The sequence below is a fragment of the Corvus hawaiiensis genome, chromosome 7, assembly GCF_020740725.1.
Source record: "Corvus hawaiiensis isolate bCorHaw1 chromosome 7, bCorHaw1.pri.cur, whole genome shotgun sequence".
Taxonomy (NCBI): Eukaryota; Metazoa; Chordata; class Aves; order Passeriformes; family Corvidae; genus Corvus; species Corvus hawaiiensis.
In genome coordinates, this window is record NC_063219.1 from 6,428,165 (window position 1) to 6,450,064 (window position 21,900).

The following is a 21,900-nucleotide window of genomic DNA, read 5'->3' on the forward strand; positions in this document are numbered from 1 at the left end:
ATATTGGCTTCTGAAAGCCATATCTACATTTCCTTGCACAGACCTAAATAAGTTCTTTAGGTAAATATCTTTATCTTTAGGTTTAACCTAAACCAAGTCAAACAAAACCATCACTATTTGGTTTTGATACCATCTGAGCACATTAAGCCTTGTCATCTATCACTAATGGGAAAAGAAATCCAATAATGTGTGTTGTAACTAAGATCCTTCCAAATTTCCAAGTGAAGAACTTGTTCTAGGCAGGAATATTTAATGAAAAATTCGTTTGGGGAGCAGTGATAGGAAACCACAGCAGGACATGGCAGTCCCCACCAAGAACTACCTCCCAAGGATTTCCTGCTGTAGTTGTGCTCTTCTTGCAGATTTTTATTTCTGTTAGTTTAACAATGGCACATCTTACTTTAATTATTGTCTATAATATAATTTCCTATAATGTATTTTTATAATTTAATAATTATTTTTTGTATTTTTAAATAAGTCATTTAGCTAATTTTGACAGTATGCAATATTCCCTGACATTCAGGAGTTTCTTCTCTGTGTAGCTGAATACAGGCATCTTTCCCAGGAGTCTGTTCATATCCTCAGAATATTTAAGAAGTCTCATTCATCACTCAATTAACCCTAAGGAATGTATAAGGCACATCAGCTCTACCTCTGGAGTAAGGTTTTACATAGCAGCAGGGCAAATAGGATGCAATAACTACTCTGCCCAAGCAGTGGCAAGACAAGGTGACCCAAGACCAGCTTTCTGTTAAGGATGTGCAGTGCATGTCATCACTTGCACTTCTCATCCCCAAACCCAAGATGCGGAATTACCCTGGACAACAAACAAAAAAATATCCAGCTACAAGTCCAAAGGTATTTAGGAGAGAAAAGCTTCCAAACACCTGTTTCTCCTCACTATTGTGACCAGGAATTTCATAGGGAAATAGGTGTACTTCAACCACCTGAAAAGTAACAATAGGAACAGGATGCAATGAGGATATTGGTATTTTCACACAATTTTCCAAAACAGGTTTGTCACTGTGCTGTCCATTTAAAGTGAAGTAGAATATCCATTGTGACATTTCCCTTTTTTGTGCACTTGCTTTAAACCAGGAAATATTTGAAAGAAAGCTACAATAAATATATAACCTTCCTTTAACAAAATAACCCAAACAAGCAACCAAAACATCTCCCAAATTCACACACTGTAGTCTTCAAACTTTTTAAGTAACTCTTCTACAGACTGGGAACCCAATTTTGTTTTCTCAGCAAATATGAAAAAACTGTTGAGCATAGTAAAATTCACAACAAGAAACACATCAGAAGGCAGGTCTACAGTCTCTTTCCCTTCTAGCATTTCCTCCAGGCTGGATTCAAACAAAACCACTCATGCATCGAAACAAAAAGATACTTGAAAGACATTCATTATCTGTTCCCTTCTTCCAAAGCACTTCCAGCTTTCTATGTAGGTGCGGGTACCATTTTACAGGTATACTTTTCCTCTTAGGACATGTGATGCCTCAGCTACATCTCTGTCCCTTACCGGATCGGAAGCGCTCATCCCTCGAGTTAGTGGATCGGGATTTCTGCTGTTTTGATACTGCAGCAGTGGCTTGGGAAGAGCCGGACACTCTGTTCTCTGCTTGCAGGGATGGATCCACACCTGAAACACAGTTTCATTTTAGTACAAACTCAGCTTTGCAAATATAACATCATGCTCCCCATGACCACCCTCAACACTTACTCACAAGTTCAACTGGTGCAAGACAGTAGCTTTAGAAACAGCTCATCTTCTACCTGTATTTTAATTCAATTTCATCTATGCCCATTTAACACAGCAATACTCAGAAGATTCACATTTTACAAAAATGCTGCAATTCTCTAATAAAACCTTTGTAGATATTAAGGCAGAATTACTATCAGCTTCAGCTGTCTAAAAGCTCCTGCTGTAGTCTAGGTTGGCTGGGTGCTTCGTATACTCCTGAAATGATGACAGACCTTCCCAGCCCCATAGAGGGTAACAAAAATAAGAGGAACTGAACCATTCTCTAGTTGTTTGCTCTGCACCTGATTAGAACAGCACTCTAGATAACCTAGAGCAGTTGCTTACGTTTAGGCTGGCTAATGTTCAAGAAGATGAATCTCAATTTTACATTGTAGCACAACAGGAAGAAAAATCAAGGGGGTGGACAGTAGCCATTAAATATCTACTATCACTTCCTGGTCCCCGAAATGAGGAGACTCCCTGCTGGCTCTTGATCCATCAAAGACTACATAAATTTGGACTAGGAACTTCCATTTGCAATTTTATTACAAACTTATACATGTAATGTAAAAATTCTAATGCAGTTGGAAGGGTTTTTGCACAATCCTAATACAAAATTAGCTTAGTGCTGTATTTTAAAATAAACTTTCTTCAGCCACGTAAGACCTGCTGCATCAAGTTCACTATATTTACTCAGCCCTTGTACCACACAGGGCCAAGTATATCTTTCATTTCACTCCTTCCTTCCCTTAAAGAGCTTCTGCTTTCCTACCTGCCCCCAAGTCTTTTGAAAATAACAAGTTTTGGAAACAACGTATTTGAAAACCACATTCTCAAAATGCAAATATTTACTGAAAGCAGCTCCCACTGAACTGAAGACATCATTCCAGAGGAATCTGGGCCAGTTCCTTTGCAAGCAAAGATCTTACTTTAACAAGTATGAAAAGGTTCCTCTCTCTCTCTCATGGGGTTTCTGTTCCGTCCCCTTTGTTACAAAGTGAGTACCAGGAAAGAAATCGGCAGTTACTAACAAATCTAGCAATTATAAGACATTTTAATGAAGACCTTTCAGTAAGATACAGTCTTTACATTAGGAGTGTAATTGGATTAAGTATCCCAGTTCTACCTCAATTGATGAACAAGAACTTTCAAATACTCTATTTAAATATAATATCCTTAGGGAAGGTGTTTTATCATCTTCAGGACAAGACAAGTTACTATATACCAGCTTTCTTGGGTATGTGTTAAGACCTTTGGATGAATGCACTCCATAATCCCCTTCCCATCCCCTTTGCAGCTAACAGTGAATGCCTCTGGATGTTGAAAAGGCAGCCTTGAGCTAGACATGGGTTGGGGGTGGGGGGGGGGGGGGGGTGTGGGTGTGTGGGTGTGTCTGTGGGAAAAATGAGGCTAAATAATAGAAAAACAAAGGAACATTTAATAAATCACACAGATCTAAGTTTTTAGAAATTAGTCCAACTCCAGAGATATGCTCCTCTCTTTTACAATCTGTGATAAAGAACGAACACATCTTCACCTAGTTTTTCCTATTTTCCAAAAGTAAAGCCTTTAAAGCAGATGACAGAATATCTAACATCAACTGCATTTTCCAATGGGATAAATGGAGACAGCCCAGCAAAGAAACTAAAGTGTCCTCAATGGAGCAGAACAGAACATGTGCTTACCAATATACAGACCTAACATTCCTTGAAACACTTAAGCAGAATTCTGTTTGTAAGAGAAAAACAAATGTCACCTTCCAACTGAATTGATTCAACAGATCTGATAGAGTGGTGAAAACACTACAGAATTCTATTCCACATTTCATTTGAACACAAGTTTTCTATAACCACAGTTCAACAGTCATGGGGGATTTGTTGATCTGGAAACAATAAACAACAACTTTAGATTTTGTTAAAAAGATTGAGGCAAGTCATCTCCTTAAGCCTGAGCCAAGCAAACAGCCAACGCAAAGGGATAACACGATAACTATGATGGTACAAAAGAGAACAGGCAGCTGGGCTGGGAGGGTCCCTCATCTAAAGCTGCTTGTGAAATTTTCAGAAAACAGCTTATCTACATAATTTTGGCGTGATCTTGTTAAAAGAAACCTTGGGCGAAAAAGATAACAAAAGAAAACCAGAAGGGTTTTTTTGTGTGCCATTTCTTTTCCTCCAGGAGAGTTGTTAGTTGTAAGCAGAAAAAGAGATTGCTGTTCTTCCCAATTCCTTACTCTTCCATTTGCAGTCTTGTAGTAACTACAGAGCCTTGAGATCAGGACTTGTAAGAGCCTCTTTTCCACTTTGTGATCCCCTGTGAGAGGAAAATAATCTGGATAATGAGCTAACTGTGTATAATCCATCAGCAGATGACAACCTGCATGCGGGATGTCCTGAGTCACATGCAATCCCAGCACTGCTGTTTGGCCACACCAGTACTGGGGGCAGGAGAAGCAGGGAAGAAGTAACCACATATAACAATAGGAGTGGCATGATCAACTCCAAAACCAGAACACTCTCCTCCTCCCAAGACTAAGATCATTTTTTTGTGAATCAGAGTTATTGTGATGAAGTATGTATCAATGATTCTCACAAGTTTCCTTTAAATTAGGATGAAGTATGAAATCCTTGGCACTGTTAGACACCACAACTCAGTTTCTTCAGATTAAGTCTCCCTTCTTGCTTTCTCAAAGAAGGTTTCATATCCTAGTGCAAAAATACGACCAATGAATCTGAAAAACATCATTTTTTGGTAAAAATAGTAAGATAGTGCATCTGACTCTTAGGCTACACAACTGTGCGCCAGTAAAATCGTTCCACAAGCTTGGTGAGTTTGTTCATTTATTCTCCTAGTACGCAAATCACTAACTTAGCCTTCAGCAAAAGCAGATGCGTAATTAGGCTACACAAACTTCCACTCACACCAAAGCCTTTACAAAATAACATGTGAAAAGACATATACTAAAGGCACTTGATCCACTACCACTGCATCTTGTCCGTTTTTAACTTACCCAAAGCTAGCAAGAACGAAGTCATCTTAAAGAGGCTGCTTGTTCCAACTAACTGAACAATTTGCTTCTACAGAATGAAATTAAAGCTAATATTTGAATTATTACTGTATTTGTCCATCCACAAGCACTGGAGAATCAAGACTAATACTGGCATTTCTAGCCATTTTCATTTTTACAAGCAAAAATGATTTTACTATAAGAGCAGTGAAGAGGTGCCAGGACCAGAAGATTCTCTGCTGGCATCACTGGGGAGGATGCACAGCTAAAGATATCAGGTAGGTAAAGATCAAATTTTCAAAACATAATGTATTAAAGAGCTCTGTAGAGAGGAGAGGGGAAGAGGGAGGCCAAAGAAGAAACTCCAGACTCTTTGTACATTATCAAATCTTTCTGCAGCTATTGAACTGAGTCTGTAAATAAGAAAGGAACAAATGACAGCAGCCAGGTTCAAAGCACAAAAAGACAGGAAAAGGGGTATGACAAGGTGGAAAATCCAAAAAGTGGAGGTCTGGCTCTGGGTCAATTACTGACTATCCAGTCCTCACTCATGTTCACAGTTCAATGTTACCATTCTTTACTGTCATAACCCATCCTAGAACATATTACCTGCTGTACACACTTTTGTCTTCAAGATCCAAAACGAAGTATTCACACCTTCCAGATCAGAGGGACTGAATAAGGGTCTACCCAATGTAATTTATTACCCAGAATAAGGTATTAGAAGTTCAAGAGATTAAAAATAATAATGATAACAAAAGGCATCATACACATGCACTGTTTGACAGTCTTCCATGATTCTGTAACATTCTCCTCTACTCAAGGAAGTAAATTCCAGCTCATAAGCTTCCACTTGAAGCCTATGAAACTATTTTAAGGGCATTAACACTTTCCATTCAAGGAAGCATAAAACAGCAGCAAAGAATACAAAAGCATAGAATACACTTGTTATAAATTCAATGAACCAAATACAAGCCAGGATTTGGATCCAACTCAGAGAATCCAAACACTGACTAAACCATCTCAAAGAAAATTCCCACAAGCAAGAGACACACTTATTTAGACACTATGACAGACTGGTAAGCAGAAGACCTACCTGGCATTAGCTAGAACTTTAATTTCTCAAAATAATAGTCCATTTTAAGCAGCAGTTCAAGAGGTGCTTCACAAGCAGCCCAGCACTCCTAATGCAAAAGGATGTACACTGAATTTCATGAAAAGGCACAGAATAGCAATCTCTTGATCTTTGGAGAAACTGTGAGCAATGAAGCTATAAACTGCTTTTTCAACTTGCCCATGTGAACACATTACATTTTCACATACCTCATTCAAACCAATTACACCAAGATCCAACCAAATTAGCCAATTAAAATTTGGACGTACTTTGATCATAGCTGTTATACCCATAGTATAAAGTAGGAGTTTTAACCCCATAGCATCAAGAAAGGTACTTACATGTTTTTCCTATAAACTATCAGAAACTATAAAGCTTTTGTAGACTCCAAGACACCAGAGTAAGTTGCACACTCCTTAAAATGGAACTAGAGGTACAAAGTGCTATAGGGCATGTAAAACTCATCCCACTCTAACTGAATGAATGGCTGAAGTGCCCACAAAGAAGTAAAAACAAAAATCACAGTTATACAGAATCACAGAGCAATCCAGGTTGAAGGGACCTTGACGATCACCTGGTCCAGCCAGGAATAGAAAGTATATTATTCCTGGCAGCAGCAGAAACATTTTTCAGAGACATAAAACTATGAAAACGTAAGAAAAATAGAAGTATGGGACATGCCAGCCTCAATGAAAACTAGAGGAGGTTCTATCATCATTTTCCTTTAAAATGAAAATTTGAAAATAGTAACATTTCAATTTTGCTGGAGCAGAAGCACTAAGAAAGAAAAGAGAAGAAAACAGTAAAAGAAAAAAAATTTAATTAGAGTGGAATCACTCTGACACCAGAGGAGAAATGAAGTCACTCACCAAGGTGTTTATCTAGCACTAACTAAATCTAGTGAAATAATTTCCAAGGACTGCTCTGTAAAGCAGCACCAGGACACTAACTGCAGTTGCAACCTTACACAGCAGAAGAGGCAACTTAAAAATAACCAGTAACACTGTAAAAAGATCAGTAAGAAATCAGGATAATCAGGAAACAACCATCACAAGGCAAGAGTTTTACTTGAGGTGTTAGGAAGCTTAAGACCATCACCTGCCCATCAGGACAGGATACTCACTGTAAATGCTATATTTTATCATTATTTCTGAATGTTTTTACACTCCAGCTCTACCCAGATTCAAAATCACCCTCTGCCATGTATCTGATGTTATCCATCACTCAGAAGCTTCACCATGCAGCATGCCTGGTTGCCTACAGATATAATTAATTATTTCCTCAGAGTTTTATCTGTAATTTGCATGCAGAGGTTGACTGAGGAAACCAATTACGGACTGTTAAATATTACTTCATTAAAATAATTAATTACTGTTTAATGCTTGCTATTACTCAACACTTGTTTTTGATTTTGCACAGTGCATTTGGTTGGACCAGTGAAAAATAACTCATTCTAGTTAGTATTTCCACATAACTACACAGTTTTATGGTTGTAAGCAAAATCTTTACATTTCCACTAATTCTTCATCAATGCAGATTTAGAATTTTAGAACACAAAACAATCTACAAGAATGAGACTCTTGAATCACAAGATGTTCTGCTTAATTTTCCTGCTAATTGACAATATGCTTTGCAGCCACTTCTGTCTTGTTCACCAAACCCTCTGCAGGGTTGTTTAACACTGTCTGGGTAACGATCTGGCTCTCCACAGATTCAGCTACAGAGTGCAGCAAAACACAGCCCAACCCATTTTACATGGTATTGAAAGAGCAGGAGCTTACACATGATCAGTTTGTAGGTGGCAGTTGATGAGGTGTAACATAGAAAGTTAAACTTCCAGAAATCAAACCTATGAGCATGCAAGTACACTTGTAAGACATAAAGCTGTAAAAAGACAGTGGTCCTGGGGATGATCAAATCATAGAGTAAGAACTCATCAAATGTAAAATGCTGACATTCATCAGTCTGCAAAACCTTGATGGATAATGAACCTTATGAATCCTACCAGGAATGCTGCAATTAAATTGTTAATGATAAAAAAATTTCTGCACGCTCAAAGCCTTTGGGACTCCCACACACTATTCTGAGCCATGCTGAAGCTGTGTCAATTAAGCAAACTCCAAGCTAGAACTGGGTTAATGGAACATATGTCAGGAAACTGAAACAGGCAGTTAGCTTCATGTTTTAAGCAAATTTTATCTTTTTGCCAGACCATCATTCTTTGTGCTCAGAGGCAGACAGCCTATTCATTTTTTTTAGCGTATTAAAGCTAGATTCCTGTCAGCTTAATGCTAAACTAGGCAGAATCGTAAAAAACAAAAATCAGGTAATCTGGTATTGCTTAGAAAATGTGGTATCAAGCAAGTAGGACAAACCACAGGATTCACTGACTCATTAAACTATTGCTTAAGGCGATTAGCGAAAATATGGCTGAACAAGGAGAAAAATCTTTAAGCAGCTGAAAATCTAAACTTACTTTAACAAGTATGGCAGACCAAATACTGGAGTTGTCTAAGCTATGTTTGAGACCTCAGTACTTGAATATTTGCGCAAACAGCCTTCTGAGAGCTGAGAAGAAAAAAATATAAAGTAAAACTCCACTGTCAATAGAAAGGAGTGAAGGCAGAGTAAATCAAAGGTGATCAGAGATTAAACAAGAGACAGAAATCCAAAGACATGACTTTCTAATCAAAGTGCATTGACAGAATATTTCTAATAATTGTAAATGCTCAGCCAAAATCCATACCTTGCCTGGTCTCAGAATCTTTAACTAAGCTGAGTTAGAGGACAGGGTACTTTGAACAGAAAACTGAGACAGTTCTTTCCAGAAAAATGGCGTAAGGAGGAGAAGATGTGGCAGGTGAGGCTAGAGCTTGCTGCTGACTGTCAAAGTCATCCTAAAAATCCAAACTGCTTCTTTGCAAGGAATGAGCCATTTTAAAGAGATGAGTTTGGTTCTGCTTGGCCTACAGAGATTATAAATTTGCTAAGGGAAAACTTACATCTGTTCTTAAAAAAAAACCCAAACCCAAATAAAAACCAAAGCCACAAAAAAGAAACCTTTGCTAAGAACCCGCATGATGAAACATCAGATTACATTCTGACTGTTCAACACTGTCTCAGTTTACAGTGTCTCATTATTGCTTCCACTCACCTTGGTTTTCTTCTCATTTTTCCTTATCTTAAAATCTGTCAAGATACGGAAAATTGGGGGATTATAGAATACCAAAGCTCAGTGGCAGCAGAACAGCCCTAACCCTGAGTGATTTCAGTGTCCTAGTAAAAAAATAAATTAAAAAAAAGTGGGGCACTTGGGGTTTTGGCTGTGGATGATGAATTCTGATAATAACCGGCTTCAGAAATAATAGTTTATAATAAAAAAGTCAGTACTTTGAAGAAACAGAGAGGGTGAGGAGGCGTGTGGAAATGGGGTGAGGCACAGGGCGAATGCAAAAAACCAGCACATTAAAGCATGAGAGTGATGGCTACTGAGCATTTTCATCGAATGAAAGCAGCCAACTTGCTTTTAGTAATAACTTAACTCATTTCTAAAGTTATCTTAAAGTCTCAGATGCAGGTGTCAAACTGAAGTTTGCTGACAAAAATGTTACCATTTAACATTTTATATAAAACTATATAAAAAAACCCCTCGTATTTCAGGCTTTTACATTGCTCTGCACTTCTCTGTGACAGCCATTTCCCACTGCTGGTTAGATGCCATACCACACACTATTATAATTCATCCAGTCTATTTAGTGAGAACTTTTCCATTTTATATTTTCACAGATTTGGCACAAAAGTGTAACTTCCATGCAGTTTCTCACCTTGAATTAGTGGTATGTACCGTGCTAATAGCTTTGCCCTCTTCTTTTCATATCCTTTCTGAGTGATGTCTCCTAAAGAAAAGAAGAAATAAATACATGTTGTTTGGAAATTCTACATTTAAATCTTTGCATCAAGCACATTCCGTCAGCAACATTCACATTCTGTCAGGTGAAAGAGTTTAACAAAGCAAACTATGCAGGGAAAAACCAACCAAAAAAAGGCATTAATTATATATTTGGATTCGGTCTACCTCTGTCCAGGTAGAACACCTTTTACTCAGTCAGATTTTACACAGAAAAGTTCTTACTCTGTATTTTAAAATGATTCTCAAGTACTTTCCTTAATCCATAAGGGCAGCATTTAATTTTTTGCTTAATATTCTCCATTTCCTCAAATATCCACCTCACCCCTGTATCAGAGAACACTAACAGACACAAAGACACTTCATTCTACCATCCCCAACCTTCATCTAAGTGAATATGCATCATTTAAAGCTATTGACACTCCACCAAAACAAGCAATGGGAGTTCAAAGACATTGTTCAAAACAGGTAAGAAAAACAAATGCACATCCTGGAGTGCTTCAATTACTGCAGGTATTTCAAAATGCAATCCGCCTCTTTTTCTTCATAAACCCATGTAAATATTATATATAAAATTTGGACACAAGACAGAAATTACCATTTTTCTTGAGCAGAAAAAAAATTAGTAGAAGAAATACACAGAAATATTATATATATATATATATAAAATTATTATATCAAAATGAGAACGAGATCAAACCAAAACAAAGCATCACAAATACCCAAGCAGATTTGTCTGCCTAGGAATAGATGAACAAAATGACAAACTACACTTTTTGTGAAAAAAGGAAAAGGATATCAGAAGAGATGCATCATTTTCAGTTATGGAGAAAAAAAAAAACCTGTCCAACAGACAAGCAGCATCAGTAAGAAGAACAGGTTTTTTTAAAACCAGAAGTAATTTGTAAGATTAAAGCTCAGCAAATTCTTTAAGGATCAAAACTGTGCCTTACACAAATGTGCTGTACTGTAAGCTCAGTGAAGACATCAATTTTCACAGCTTCATAAATGCTCCACATAATCATTATCCCAACCCTTTGCACAGTTCAGCCTCTGCCAGGTACCACCCAGCTGCACAGGTAAGCCATGGAAGCATTGATCAAAAGGCAAGGTTGAACAGAGTGTCCCATTTAAACCAGAGTACTTCACATGCTGGCATCTTGCTGCACTTGGAAATTCTTTGATTTTGCTTGAATGCTGACTTGAAGGACTTTCCTTGAATGAGGTTAAGCAAAGGACAAAGTCAAAAGCATCTCTGTCACCTTCTGCAGCGCCATGGCAGGTTAGGCTGTGCTGCCCAGCCAAGCTGGGCTTTGTTCCTTTCTCCAAAGCCTGGGGGTGGGCTCTTCCTGACAACTGCTCCCCCCTTGCCCCCAGAGCCTCAGGGGGATTAACCCATCATATGGGCTTTTTGTGATCCCTCATTTCTTCCAAAAAGAGCCGCTTTGCCACATCTGGTACGCCAGGGCCACAGCTGCTGTCATTTAGCCTCACTTTCTCCTGCGTTACTGGATTACACAAAAGCAATCTGAGGTTCCTCGGCCTCCGCAAAGCAGCTGGGAAGCCTGCATAAAGCCAGACACTGGGCTGAGCTGTTAGAGCTCTGTTTGGAAGAGATCTTTACTTGAAATATCTGAAGTATTGTAAAATATATATTGTAAAATATGTCAGAGGTGCCAAGAAAATTAATCTAGACAGAGATGAAAGTGTTAGCATTTCTTAAAATGACCTATAAAAATGTATTCATCATTAGTGCACACAAGAATCTGTCAGGTAGTTACCCTCATTCTGCCCAGGCATGGTTCTATTCCACCATGTTAGCACTAGACCTAACAAAATTTTAATGCCAAATTCACTAAATAGAGCTGAGAATGGATCTGTGAGAGCCTGGCACTTGCTAAAGATATGGAAATGGCTCCTGGTCCCCAGTTTGCAGAGGTCAAGAGCAGAGACATTTCTAAATGAGCCAACTGTGCATTAAACGTGGATGAACCTAACCACTGGATCAGCTCTGCAAGATGAGACCTTTAAGAACTGCACTGTTTGGTAAGCACAGTCACAATTGCAGGTCCATCACCTTGGCAAATCACTGCAGAAAGCTTTGCCAGTTCCTTCAGGATAAAGTCAAGGGCATGAACATTGGCTTCTGCCTGCAGAGGTGGCTCCTGGGTGGTTTGGAAAGGCAGGCAACTTCCAGTCTAAAACAAAATTCACATGTCATCTGTGGAAGTATTTAAAGCACATCCCCTGTGTTTCTGGGATAGGCTGTCACTATATTTGAAAAGTTGGTGGAGGTGGAAGAATCAATTCAGCAGACATCATTGCTAATTCTACGTCTTACACAACTTTGTTTAAAAAAGTCCCTGAAGATGAACCAAAGATCAAAATACATATCTTTTAAGATAAACTATAAAACCATTGGAAAATATGGCAGAAGGTTAATAAAAAAAGGCAGAAATTAAAAAGTCTAAAGAAAACTGGAAGTTGTTTAGGACATAATTTCTCCATTGCACACCTGTGAGCTTCAAGCTGGGACACACACAGGTGTGCCACCAAAAGATTCTGCCCATGACAGTTCACAATCATTTTTACTTAACCCACAAGCTTTAATCACCACCTAAATTTGGGAACCAGACCAACTCCTCCAAACTTACTACTAGTACCTATTCCAAGCCGTGGTTACTTGTTAAATGTTCTCCCAGACACTACACTGGTGTAAATCAGGCAAAAAGCCAAACTGATCAACAGGCAATAAAGGAACTAAAAGATGAAAATTATTACTTGAAATTAAAGAAAGTTTTGGATCTCCAAACTATACAGCTATCAACACTTGCTGCCATCCCTGAGATATGGGCTCTGGTAGGTCTGTGCCTACCACATCTGGTAGGTCGACTGATATCTTAATTTAGTTTGCATATGATGAGCTAAGTGAAGTGTGAAAACATCTTGATTGGAATCTTTCATATTACAGGAATCTATTTAAAATGGAAATGACATCTGATCATTTCATATGGTGATGCATTTGACTAAACCATTAGAAATCCTATTTCAAAGATCCTATTTGAAACATCCTGAGAGCATCACAATGCCTTTGAAACAGTATTAGAAGTTTAGCAAGACTTCACTGAAAATGTATGTTACCAGTAATTCTTAATTTGCAGCAGGACTTGCATCCCTTTGAGGGAATTTAAGTTATCAAAGAACAAAACCTGTCTGGTGTTAAAGCGGCAGCATGGAGATCTACAGCTATATAAATACAGAATTTCATTAAACTTTTGCACATACAACAGAATCATTTAAACACCAAGTTCTAGACACTAAGCAAATACTGACTAGCTATTTGTATGTATCTTAATGATAGAAAGGGAAGGAATTTGACCAATATGTTAATACCAAAAGATTTGTCTTCCACTTAGCTCACAATTACACAGTGGGACTATATTTTACAATACCATTAATTGCCTAATCAATTATAGAAGGCATTATCAAAACGAATAAATTTAGTTTAATCGAGCCATTAGAAATTTTGCAATTGGCAAAGCAATGCAAAGTAACATTTAGAATTAGAAAATTTGAAATTAGAATAAGAAAATTCTGATATTTACATATCACCTTTTCACATTGAAGTTTCAAAGCAGTTGCAGGACAAAGGCACCACTTATATTTTACAACTTTAAAAAGCCAAGGTGGGTGAATCCTACAGTTCAGAGAGGATGTGCAAAGTCAGTGCATTCCAGGTCATTCTGTTTTGTACAACCCACACTTGTGAACTGTGTGTGTATGTAGGGAGAAGCAAAAACTGCTCCTTTTAAACTCTGGAACTGCCTGGTTTAAACACTTATTTGCTTCATCTGCCAGGAGTCAGCATTTGACAGCACAAAAGAAGGTTAAATAACTGGATCACAAAAGCAGCCTTAGCAGCAGTTTCTCAGTTAAGCCGAATGAATGAATTGTTCTTCCACTGCTGCAGTAAATCCTTAAGCTTGGTCCACAGGGAGACAGGAAAAGCTCCAACTCTACCACTTCCCTTCTATGCTGTTGGAACTCCCTGCAGAACACAGACACAGACTGACAGATGCCAGCTATATGTACACCTGCGGGTGAACAACATCTATCACACCAAGTATCGCTCCCAGTTCTCATTATGATGGAGATCAGTAACGTTGCCATCCCCTTTAAAAAGCTGAGGAAAGCTACACGCATGGGGAGGAAGGAATGAGAATCCTCTGGCCCATAGGGAATGTACTGTCTACTTCCACAAAAGCCAACAAAAGAAGTTGGAAAAAACCAGACTAGGATTGGTCAGGAAGATCAACGGACAGGATCTTTTAAAATTCAAGCCAAAAATTATACTCTGACATAGTTATTTTAGTAAGATTCCAAAGTGAAAAGCTTTAGAAAGAATGGTGTATACATGCAATGTGTTCCCCATCACGAAAATGCTATTTCAAAACAACCAAAATCTCAGTGTACTATAGAAATGAAAACACTCAGAGTTTCTGTTTGTCACTTCCTAGATACATCAAGGATAAAATACCAAAGTAGAATAACTGTCTGACATGTAGTAACCAACCACTATAATGAATGAGGCCAGAAATAATTGCCTGAACCAAGTCATTCTATGGTATCCCCAAAAAATTCCATGAAAACTGCCCCCAAAGATGCAAATCTAGAAACAACCAGGTATGGGGAAATCATAAAGAAAAGCCTTTACAAAGCAAAGTTTCTTTTCCTTTCACATCCTTCACAGACTCATTATATATGGCATAGTGATTAATTAACACAACGAAGATACTTCAGACTATTAAACTGGCATGAAGCTTTATTTTTATGGTGTGTTTTTGGATGCCAGCAACATCGATTTTTTTTTCTCCTCCCTCCACTAATATGCCAGAAGTTTTATCCCATCAGCCACAGATATTTTACAGGCAACAGCACTTCATATTTACTACTTGCAAAAAGCTCATATTCAAACTTTGGTAGCAACCACAAAGATCACAGTAAAGGTGCCATTTAGGCATGGTGCACCATGCTAAAGACTGAAGCAGCCTGATTCAAAAATCCATGACCATGGAAATATCTAACTCATTTATGAGACCATGAAAATGATTGAAAAACCCATCAGCAAACCCCAAAACACTCAAACAGCAGCACAACATTCAAAATTCATAAAGTATGTTAAAAACATACAAAGAGAAGGTGTGTAACCAGCAGTGTCTACTCCATACACAAGTTATTTCAATTTGTAAACTATGAAGCTTTTTCAATGGATTTCTAGGTCTCGGTTTCAGGTTTGATTAGTTTCCTGACACGTCATTACCATGCCCTCACATGCACTGTAAAGCCATGCTTTTAGAGAAAAGATTTACAGCTAATCTTGAAATAACTGGGGTCAGGGGGTGTGACTACTGGGCAAAATTTTATGGTAAATGCAGACACATTGACTTCTTAAAATAAAATGCTAGCATATCTAAAAAAAAATCAGCTTCATCAGTATTCATGTTAAAGCTACATAAATAACAAAATATAATTTTACTAAGAAATCAGACCTCACTAATATATTGGATGCACACAGGTCATCTGACATGATCACAAAGAATCAGATGAATCATTCAGAGATCCTGGCTGACCTACAGAATGATAAACTGGAAAAAAAAAAAGAAACCAGCTGAATTATTCACAGAAGGAGGCAGCAAAGCAAGCCAGCTGGTGCAGACAAACACCCTCTCATGGCAGGAGAAAAAAACCCATCAATCCATATTAGCACCAGAACAGTTCAGTGCTTGCACACTTGGGAAGCCCCAGCATGGGTCCCTGTGGTGGCTAAACTTATTTACAATTTATTTCCAGTTGCAACACTAGTTATTTAAGTGTATTTTCTGATGCACTGGAGCTCTCCCTGAACAGCAAGAACAAAACATTGGCAACAAAATGTTGAGCAAGGAGGTTGGAGCAGATGACTCGCTGTGGTCCCTTCCAACCTGGCCCATTCTGTGATTCTGTGGTTTCTGACAACTGCACCTTTTTCGTTGTTTATCTGGTTAAAAACAGCCAGAGGAAAGCCAGGTTTGGTATCTGCAGTCTCAGATGCTCAAGCCCCCAGCCAGCACCTGTTTGAGGTTGAATATAACACGCTGGTCCCAGGTTGTTGCCAAGGCAGGGGCTCATCAGCGGTATTTTCTGTAAAGTAAGGTTTGTTAAAACCTTACTTGTGAAATGCATCTTTATCACAACAAAGCATTGAACACAAGAATAATTTTTAAATTGGCTGCTTAAGAACAAAGCATGTTAGGAAGAAAAGGTGAACCAACTCCAGTACAAACCAAACATGTTTCTATAATGTCCCAGGCAGTGATACCCATAATCAACAGCCTGAAAAATACTCTTTTGCAGTAAAATATCCTTAGTTACCAACATTAATGATGATCTGGAAGAGACAGGTTGGCAGTACCTTAATCTTTGCAAGTGCTGTTTCCCAAAATATGCATATGGATATGGATTCCGTCCTGCATCTTTTGGTCCTGTATCCACATATTTGATGGCATTGCCTCTAAATGTCCTTACCAAGCTATTTGGTTATTTACCTTTACTAATCCTACTGTAAGATAAGAAGTATTTGATTGTTAATTGCATAAGAAATATAAAGTGCCTTTAACTGGACCAAACCTGAGAAATCTACTAAAAATGCTGCCATTTGGGAGGGGGTCACATTTATAGACTCAGAAAATGGTTTGGATAGAAGGAACCTTAAAGCTCATCTAGTTTCAATGCCCTTCTATGGTCAGGCACACCTTCCACTAAACCAGGTGATTAATTACAATTTATAGTTATTACAGAATGAGTGTTATAATACCCACTATTATCAAAAGATTATAATTTACAATTACGATGGTATAATTAATATAATTTATAATTCCCTTGTTAAGGTCATATCATGCAACTGTTTTTCAATTAATTCATAGTGACTTCTAATATTTCCAGCTTCTTACTATCACATCACTAACTCCAACACCTCTATGTTTTTCCAGGATTCCCCCATGGGAGTTATTCGCAGAAGATTTTGGTCCATGCAAAAAAGCTGGATTTTCAAGTCTTCCCTAGTCACACAGACCTACCTCCTCCTGTCCTAGGATATGCTCATCTATTTCCTGCCAAATTACACCTCTTCTTTTTTGGTGGCCCATTTCTTACTTTTTTGAGTCTGGGAAACAGACAGGAGACAGAAAAATACAGTAAAGTTTTCAAAAAATCTGGACTAGAACAACCATGAATGTCAGACAGGCAACTCACTTCAGAGGTTTTCCTTTTCCTTCTCTAATGTGTGATCTCTCCATGTCCACACCATAGAGATTCATCGAGGGCTCAGCTCAAATCTGGTGTGCAGCTTTGGTGCTGTCATTAATGCCAATGCTGTTGCAAGATCACTTAAATGTGCTGAAAACTGTCCATCGTAACAGTGGCTGAGTAGGGGTGAAGCAGCAGAACTGTGAGAAACACAGGCAGGGAGGCAAAGGGCTTGGATACATGAGGCAGGATGGCAATGGGAAGACAGGGACCTGCTCCCTTTTGGATGCCCCAAAAACAACTGCTGAGGACACATTCTGCACCAGGCCCCTCAAAAACCCACAACACAAAAAGCTTCAATTAAACAAAAAGTTTCAACAAAACCTAGTTTCAAGGAAGCAACAAAACACCAAAGTTCTTCCACTTGACTCCACATAGTTCTGCCTTCCTCAAGCTCTTCCATTACAAGCAGCTCTTCCCACCACAGCTCCTTAACACTGAGCACTATTAAGTAATTACTAATCACTTAATCACCTGGAATCTCTTCATTAAAATAAAAAGATTGCAAGCAATTCCCTTAAAACAATATTAAGCTACAAACTTTGGAAAGTTCACATATTTGATGCCTTAACAGTGAAGCCCAGTACAAAAAAGCCACCAATGCAATGCTACCCAGTACTAACACACCACTCTGAGTATCCAGAATGCAAGCTTAGACAAACTATTACAATCACAAAGACAAATACAGGACTACAAAAATATCAGATTTAAGCTTATTCATTCAGTCCAACAAAGACCCTCGCGTGCACGTACTGGGAAAATCTACATGGCTACATTTATTTTTCAACAAGACCTGTTTACTCATCCAGTGCACCGAAGAGACATTGTTTAATAAACAGAACCTTGAATAGGTATCTGTTTTGGTTTTTAATTCTTTTGCCAAGAGAGAAAAGGCTTCAGAATGCAGGAGCTCATGAACAGAAGGTCATGGATGAAGGCACAGATTGGCAGTACTTGTGAAGGTGAAGTCACCACCTGTTTCAACTTTTTCATCCTAAACCAGAAAATCCGTACTTGTTTATATTCAAAACAGTCCTATTCAGACATGTCACAGTATGAAAAGTCACCTAATCCTAAATTCAGATTTAGTCTGAGCGTGGATTTATTTCAAATTACCTCCAAGATCACCAGCAGCACCTCTTGCTGGTGCTGAAACCTGATGAAGCAGCAACAACCTGTTGGATGCTTGGGACTAGATGCAGGACAGAAAGCAGGACCACTCAAGAACTTTAAAATCGAACCAAGCCAAAAAAATCCCAAAAAACCCAAAGCCAAGAAGAGAGGCTACTATTCACATGGAAGTCAGTACCTTCAAAGATGTGCTTTCACCTTGTATAAAACTGCATTAAAATAGTCTCAAGATACATGCAGAATCAAGCAAGCTACTGGTAAGTTGATTTTTACTCGATCTCTTGCATTTAAACGGAGGCAACTGGAATGAATATAAAAGTCTCCATACAAGAAACTCATTAGCAATGAAACTGTCTGAGTTCAAAGCACAATAGGTTTTGACACTTGTCTCCAAAAGCCTCAGCACTATTGACATTATCCTTCCAAATGCTGTGCTACAGAAGCACTTTCTCAGACGATTGAAAGGTTTTGTTAACAAGCAGCACACTAAACTGCAGTGGTTTATTATTTATTATTAAAAAATTAATTAAACATTAAAATGGCCAGAGCCACTTCAGCAAACCTGTGAGTTTCAAAGGATTATGCTAAAGGGCTGCTTGCTTTTTCCATTTCTTATGTGACTGTTTCAATTACCAAGACTTAGACAATTTCTGCAATAAATGGAATACACCAGCATTTTTTAAATTTACACCCCAAATCATATTTAAATTGTTTGAGTAATTGGTTTAAACATTCCTGAGACAAAGCCGCTCCTGTTCAGGCATCTACACTACTTTAGACTGGCATAAAGAACTCCCTACATTGCTAACACAGAATATGCAGATACTCTTAGAGTTAAGGATTTCAAATAGCTATAATCAGTCCCTTCATTTTAACTGATGATCAGAAGACACTTTAATGGCTCTGCTGCATTTCATAAACAGCTGTGAATTTTAAATCAATTAAATTCCTGTTAATCTAATGTCCAGAAGCTGCTGATGTGACCTGTACAAATGCTGTTTCACTTCCTCTGCCCATTCATCTGGACCAGGCTTCTCAAGTTCCCCAGTCCTTCTCTCTCCAGTCTTGATTAAGACCTGGAAAAGAAAAAAATCACTTCTCTACCATGACTTCTATTAATTCATGAGCATTTTGATTTTTATTCCTGGAAAAATTAAGACTCTCCAGCTATCTGGTAAGAGAGCTCTACATCAGTGTGTATTTGAACAAGATTTTGCTTTTGGAAATGCAACTCCTTTCCCAAGAACACTGTCTTGGCATACCATTTTTAACAGCTCTATTTTTCAGCCAAAATTCTGCAATTTTAAACTTTCCAATACCTCCAAATTGCAGAGCTTTTCTGATTTTTATATGTGTTTTCCTAGGATGTGCTTTGGTCTTACGAAAACCACTGAATCCCAGTAATCCTATATTCTCTACAGCTGCATGGATAAATCCTCCAGTGCTTCAGAAATTAGACATTCCCCCAGAAGTTTAGCTTCTCTCAGGAACACAGGCATTCTAGTTTTCCTTAATTATCCTGTCAACTTTTCCAGTGTACATGACTTAACCCATAAACCATGGCTTTAAAACACTCTAAACCTGACACAAGTGGATAGTAATTTCAAATTCTTATATATTTCTATTAGATGCTCAAGTGCTCTTTCAACAGCTTGACTGAGTTATTCATACATTTATAAGGTAATTTTAGCTCCCAAATTCTGAAAGATACTTAAAAAATTTAAAACTGAAAGCTTTTACAGTTGCTATGGTTCCCTCTCCCCAAGATTCTAGAAAGCCCCTAGAATAAGACTGAAATCAAGAAATTCTATTCGTGTCAGCCTAATGCAACATCCCTAAAAAATTCGACAAGTCACTGCAGTTGGGAAAGAAAAAAGTAATTTCAAAGTCAGTAATTCTGCATGCAAATTTTCCTTAAGATCCTGTTATTACTTCCTCTGTTGTGAGCAAAAAAAAACCTAACTATGAAAGCCTCTAGTAAAGGCCCTTCCTGCAGAAGCTGGAAATCAGCAATGTTATTAACATGGTGTCAAGATCCAGTAAGATCTACTGAAAAACCAAAGGAAGGTTAAAGGCAGTAATGCAACATTCTTCCTTCAAATTACAGATTCTATGTTTATGCCTCACTTTCAACAGCCCTCAGTCAAGGACCTGCTCCTCAGAATCTCTAATAAACTCAGGTATTCAAGACTCTCCAGCAGTGCCATGTGAAAGCCCAGACATCAGAAACTTTCTTGAAACACGTAAAAAATTCTGAAGATGAGTCTCAAAGGCGTAACACCAATTCCTATAAAGTTGGCAACTGAATTTCCTTTAAACCTAAGTTTTCCTCAGTCTCAAAATGCAACCCACTGGCATTTACCATGAAACACCAGTGGTTTAATTCCACTAAATACATATTAGTTCACTGTTATTAAAAATGTCTACAAACTGACAAACATGCAGAAGTTACTACACTATCACCAGGTTTATCATCTGAAGGTAGTATATCACCATGATTTTTTGGGGGTTTGGGTAGGGGGGATGGGGTGGGGCAGGTTATCTCCCCTGGTCGCAATGTAAAAAGCATTGTGCTTACAGAAGTATCTCTAATTAAATTAATCCAAACCATGTTTTGCTGAATATACTTTTACTAATTACAAAACAACAACGTTAACTTCAAATGAACTGCTATACCGTCCTACCCCAAAATTAGGCAATGTTCTTTACACAGCATCAGGTAACAATTTTACTGCAGTCAGTCTCCCAAATACAACACCCACTGATGAGGACCACAAATTAAGTTCTCAAGTTTTGCAGCTCATAGCTTCCCTTCTAAAAGGGCACTGAGAACCTATTTCATGTGATGAACACAATTTTGATAACACCAGTACTGCATGAGTAATCAGTCTATCCCACAGTCCCCTTCAATCACCCCAGGGAATTATCTCATTCTGATTCAGAACCTCTTTATTTTGCAGTGTCAAAACATTGCTTGTTTGAACACAGCAAGGCTACCTCTTGTCATGAGTCAGTTTATTGGGCTTCCCAAACTGCACCAGATGCACCAACACGCGATTGAAGCCCTGCAGAGCACAGCTCCAAGTTAAGTATAAAGTGTCTATCAGTTCACTACTTACAAATATTCACTAAAGAAAGGAGAATCTTCCAAAAAACCTTGGGGGTTATTATTAGCGCTGAATACTTTGGACAGAAATGCATAAAACCAAGAAAAGGCTCTTTCCACAGTGAGGAAAAATCTACCTGTTTGTAGCACAATAGTGGCTAAAAGGGCCTAACCCAAAAAGGGAACAACCCAAATAAATGGTACAAGCAACCCTGATACAAGAGCTTGCCCATGGAAGATGCAGCGAGGTGCTGTAGGGCACAGAAAACATGTAATGATCACAAGAACAAGTTGTCAGTTATTAGCTACTCACAAGTTTCTATGTTTAAAATGATTTTTCATTTTCTCCCTCTGGATGTAGACCAGGGAACGCTGGTCCTGCCAGGAAGAAGGATCAGCAATACAGCAGTTATGTAAGTACATACTCAGCCACTGAGTTTGTCAAATCTAATTTATATGGCTTCCATTTTAAATAGAAATACAAGACTATTTATTTCTTACTACTATCTACCATTTTCTGGTTTCACTAAGCATTCTGCTA

The 21,900-nt window shown here is 38.2% G+C and overlaps 1 protein-coding gene across 7 annotated transcripts in view; it reads right to left on the reverse strand.

Moving 5' to 3' along the window:
- Positions 1 to 21,900, reverse strand: part of DIP2A (disco interacting protein 2 homolog A) — an 84,052-nt gene that overhangs the window by 47,766 nt on the left and 14,386 nt on the right. For 6 of the 7 annotated variants that reach the window (XR_007204669.1, XM_048308798.1, XM_048308800.1 and 3 more), the window contains exons 2-3: positions 9,696 to 9,767; positions 1,529 to 1,648 (exon numbers count right to left, since the gene is read on the reverse strand). Coding sequence is in view for 5 of the 7 variants with exons in the window: in XM_048308798.1 (XP_048164755.1) it covers positions 1,529 to 1,648; positions 9,696 to 9,767 (192 nt within the window). In the remaining 2 variants the exon portion in view is untranslated. Of the gene's footprint in view, positions 1 to 1,528; positions 1,649 to 8,347; positions 8,440 to 9,695; positions 9,768 to 21,900 lie in introns of all 7 variants that reach the window. The other variant, XM_048308802.1, reaches the window with a different exon arrangement.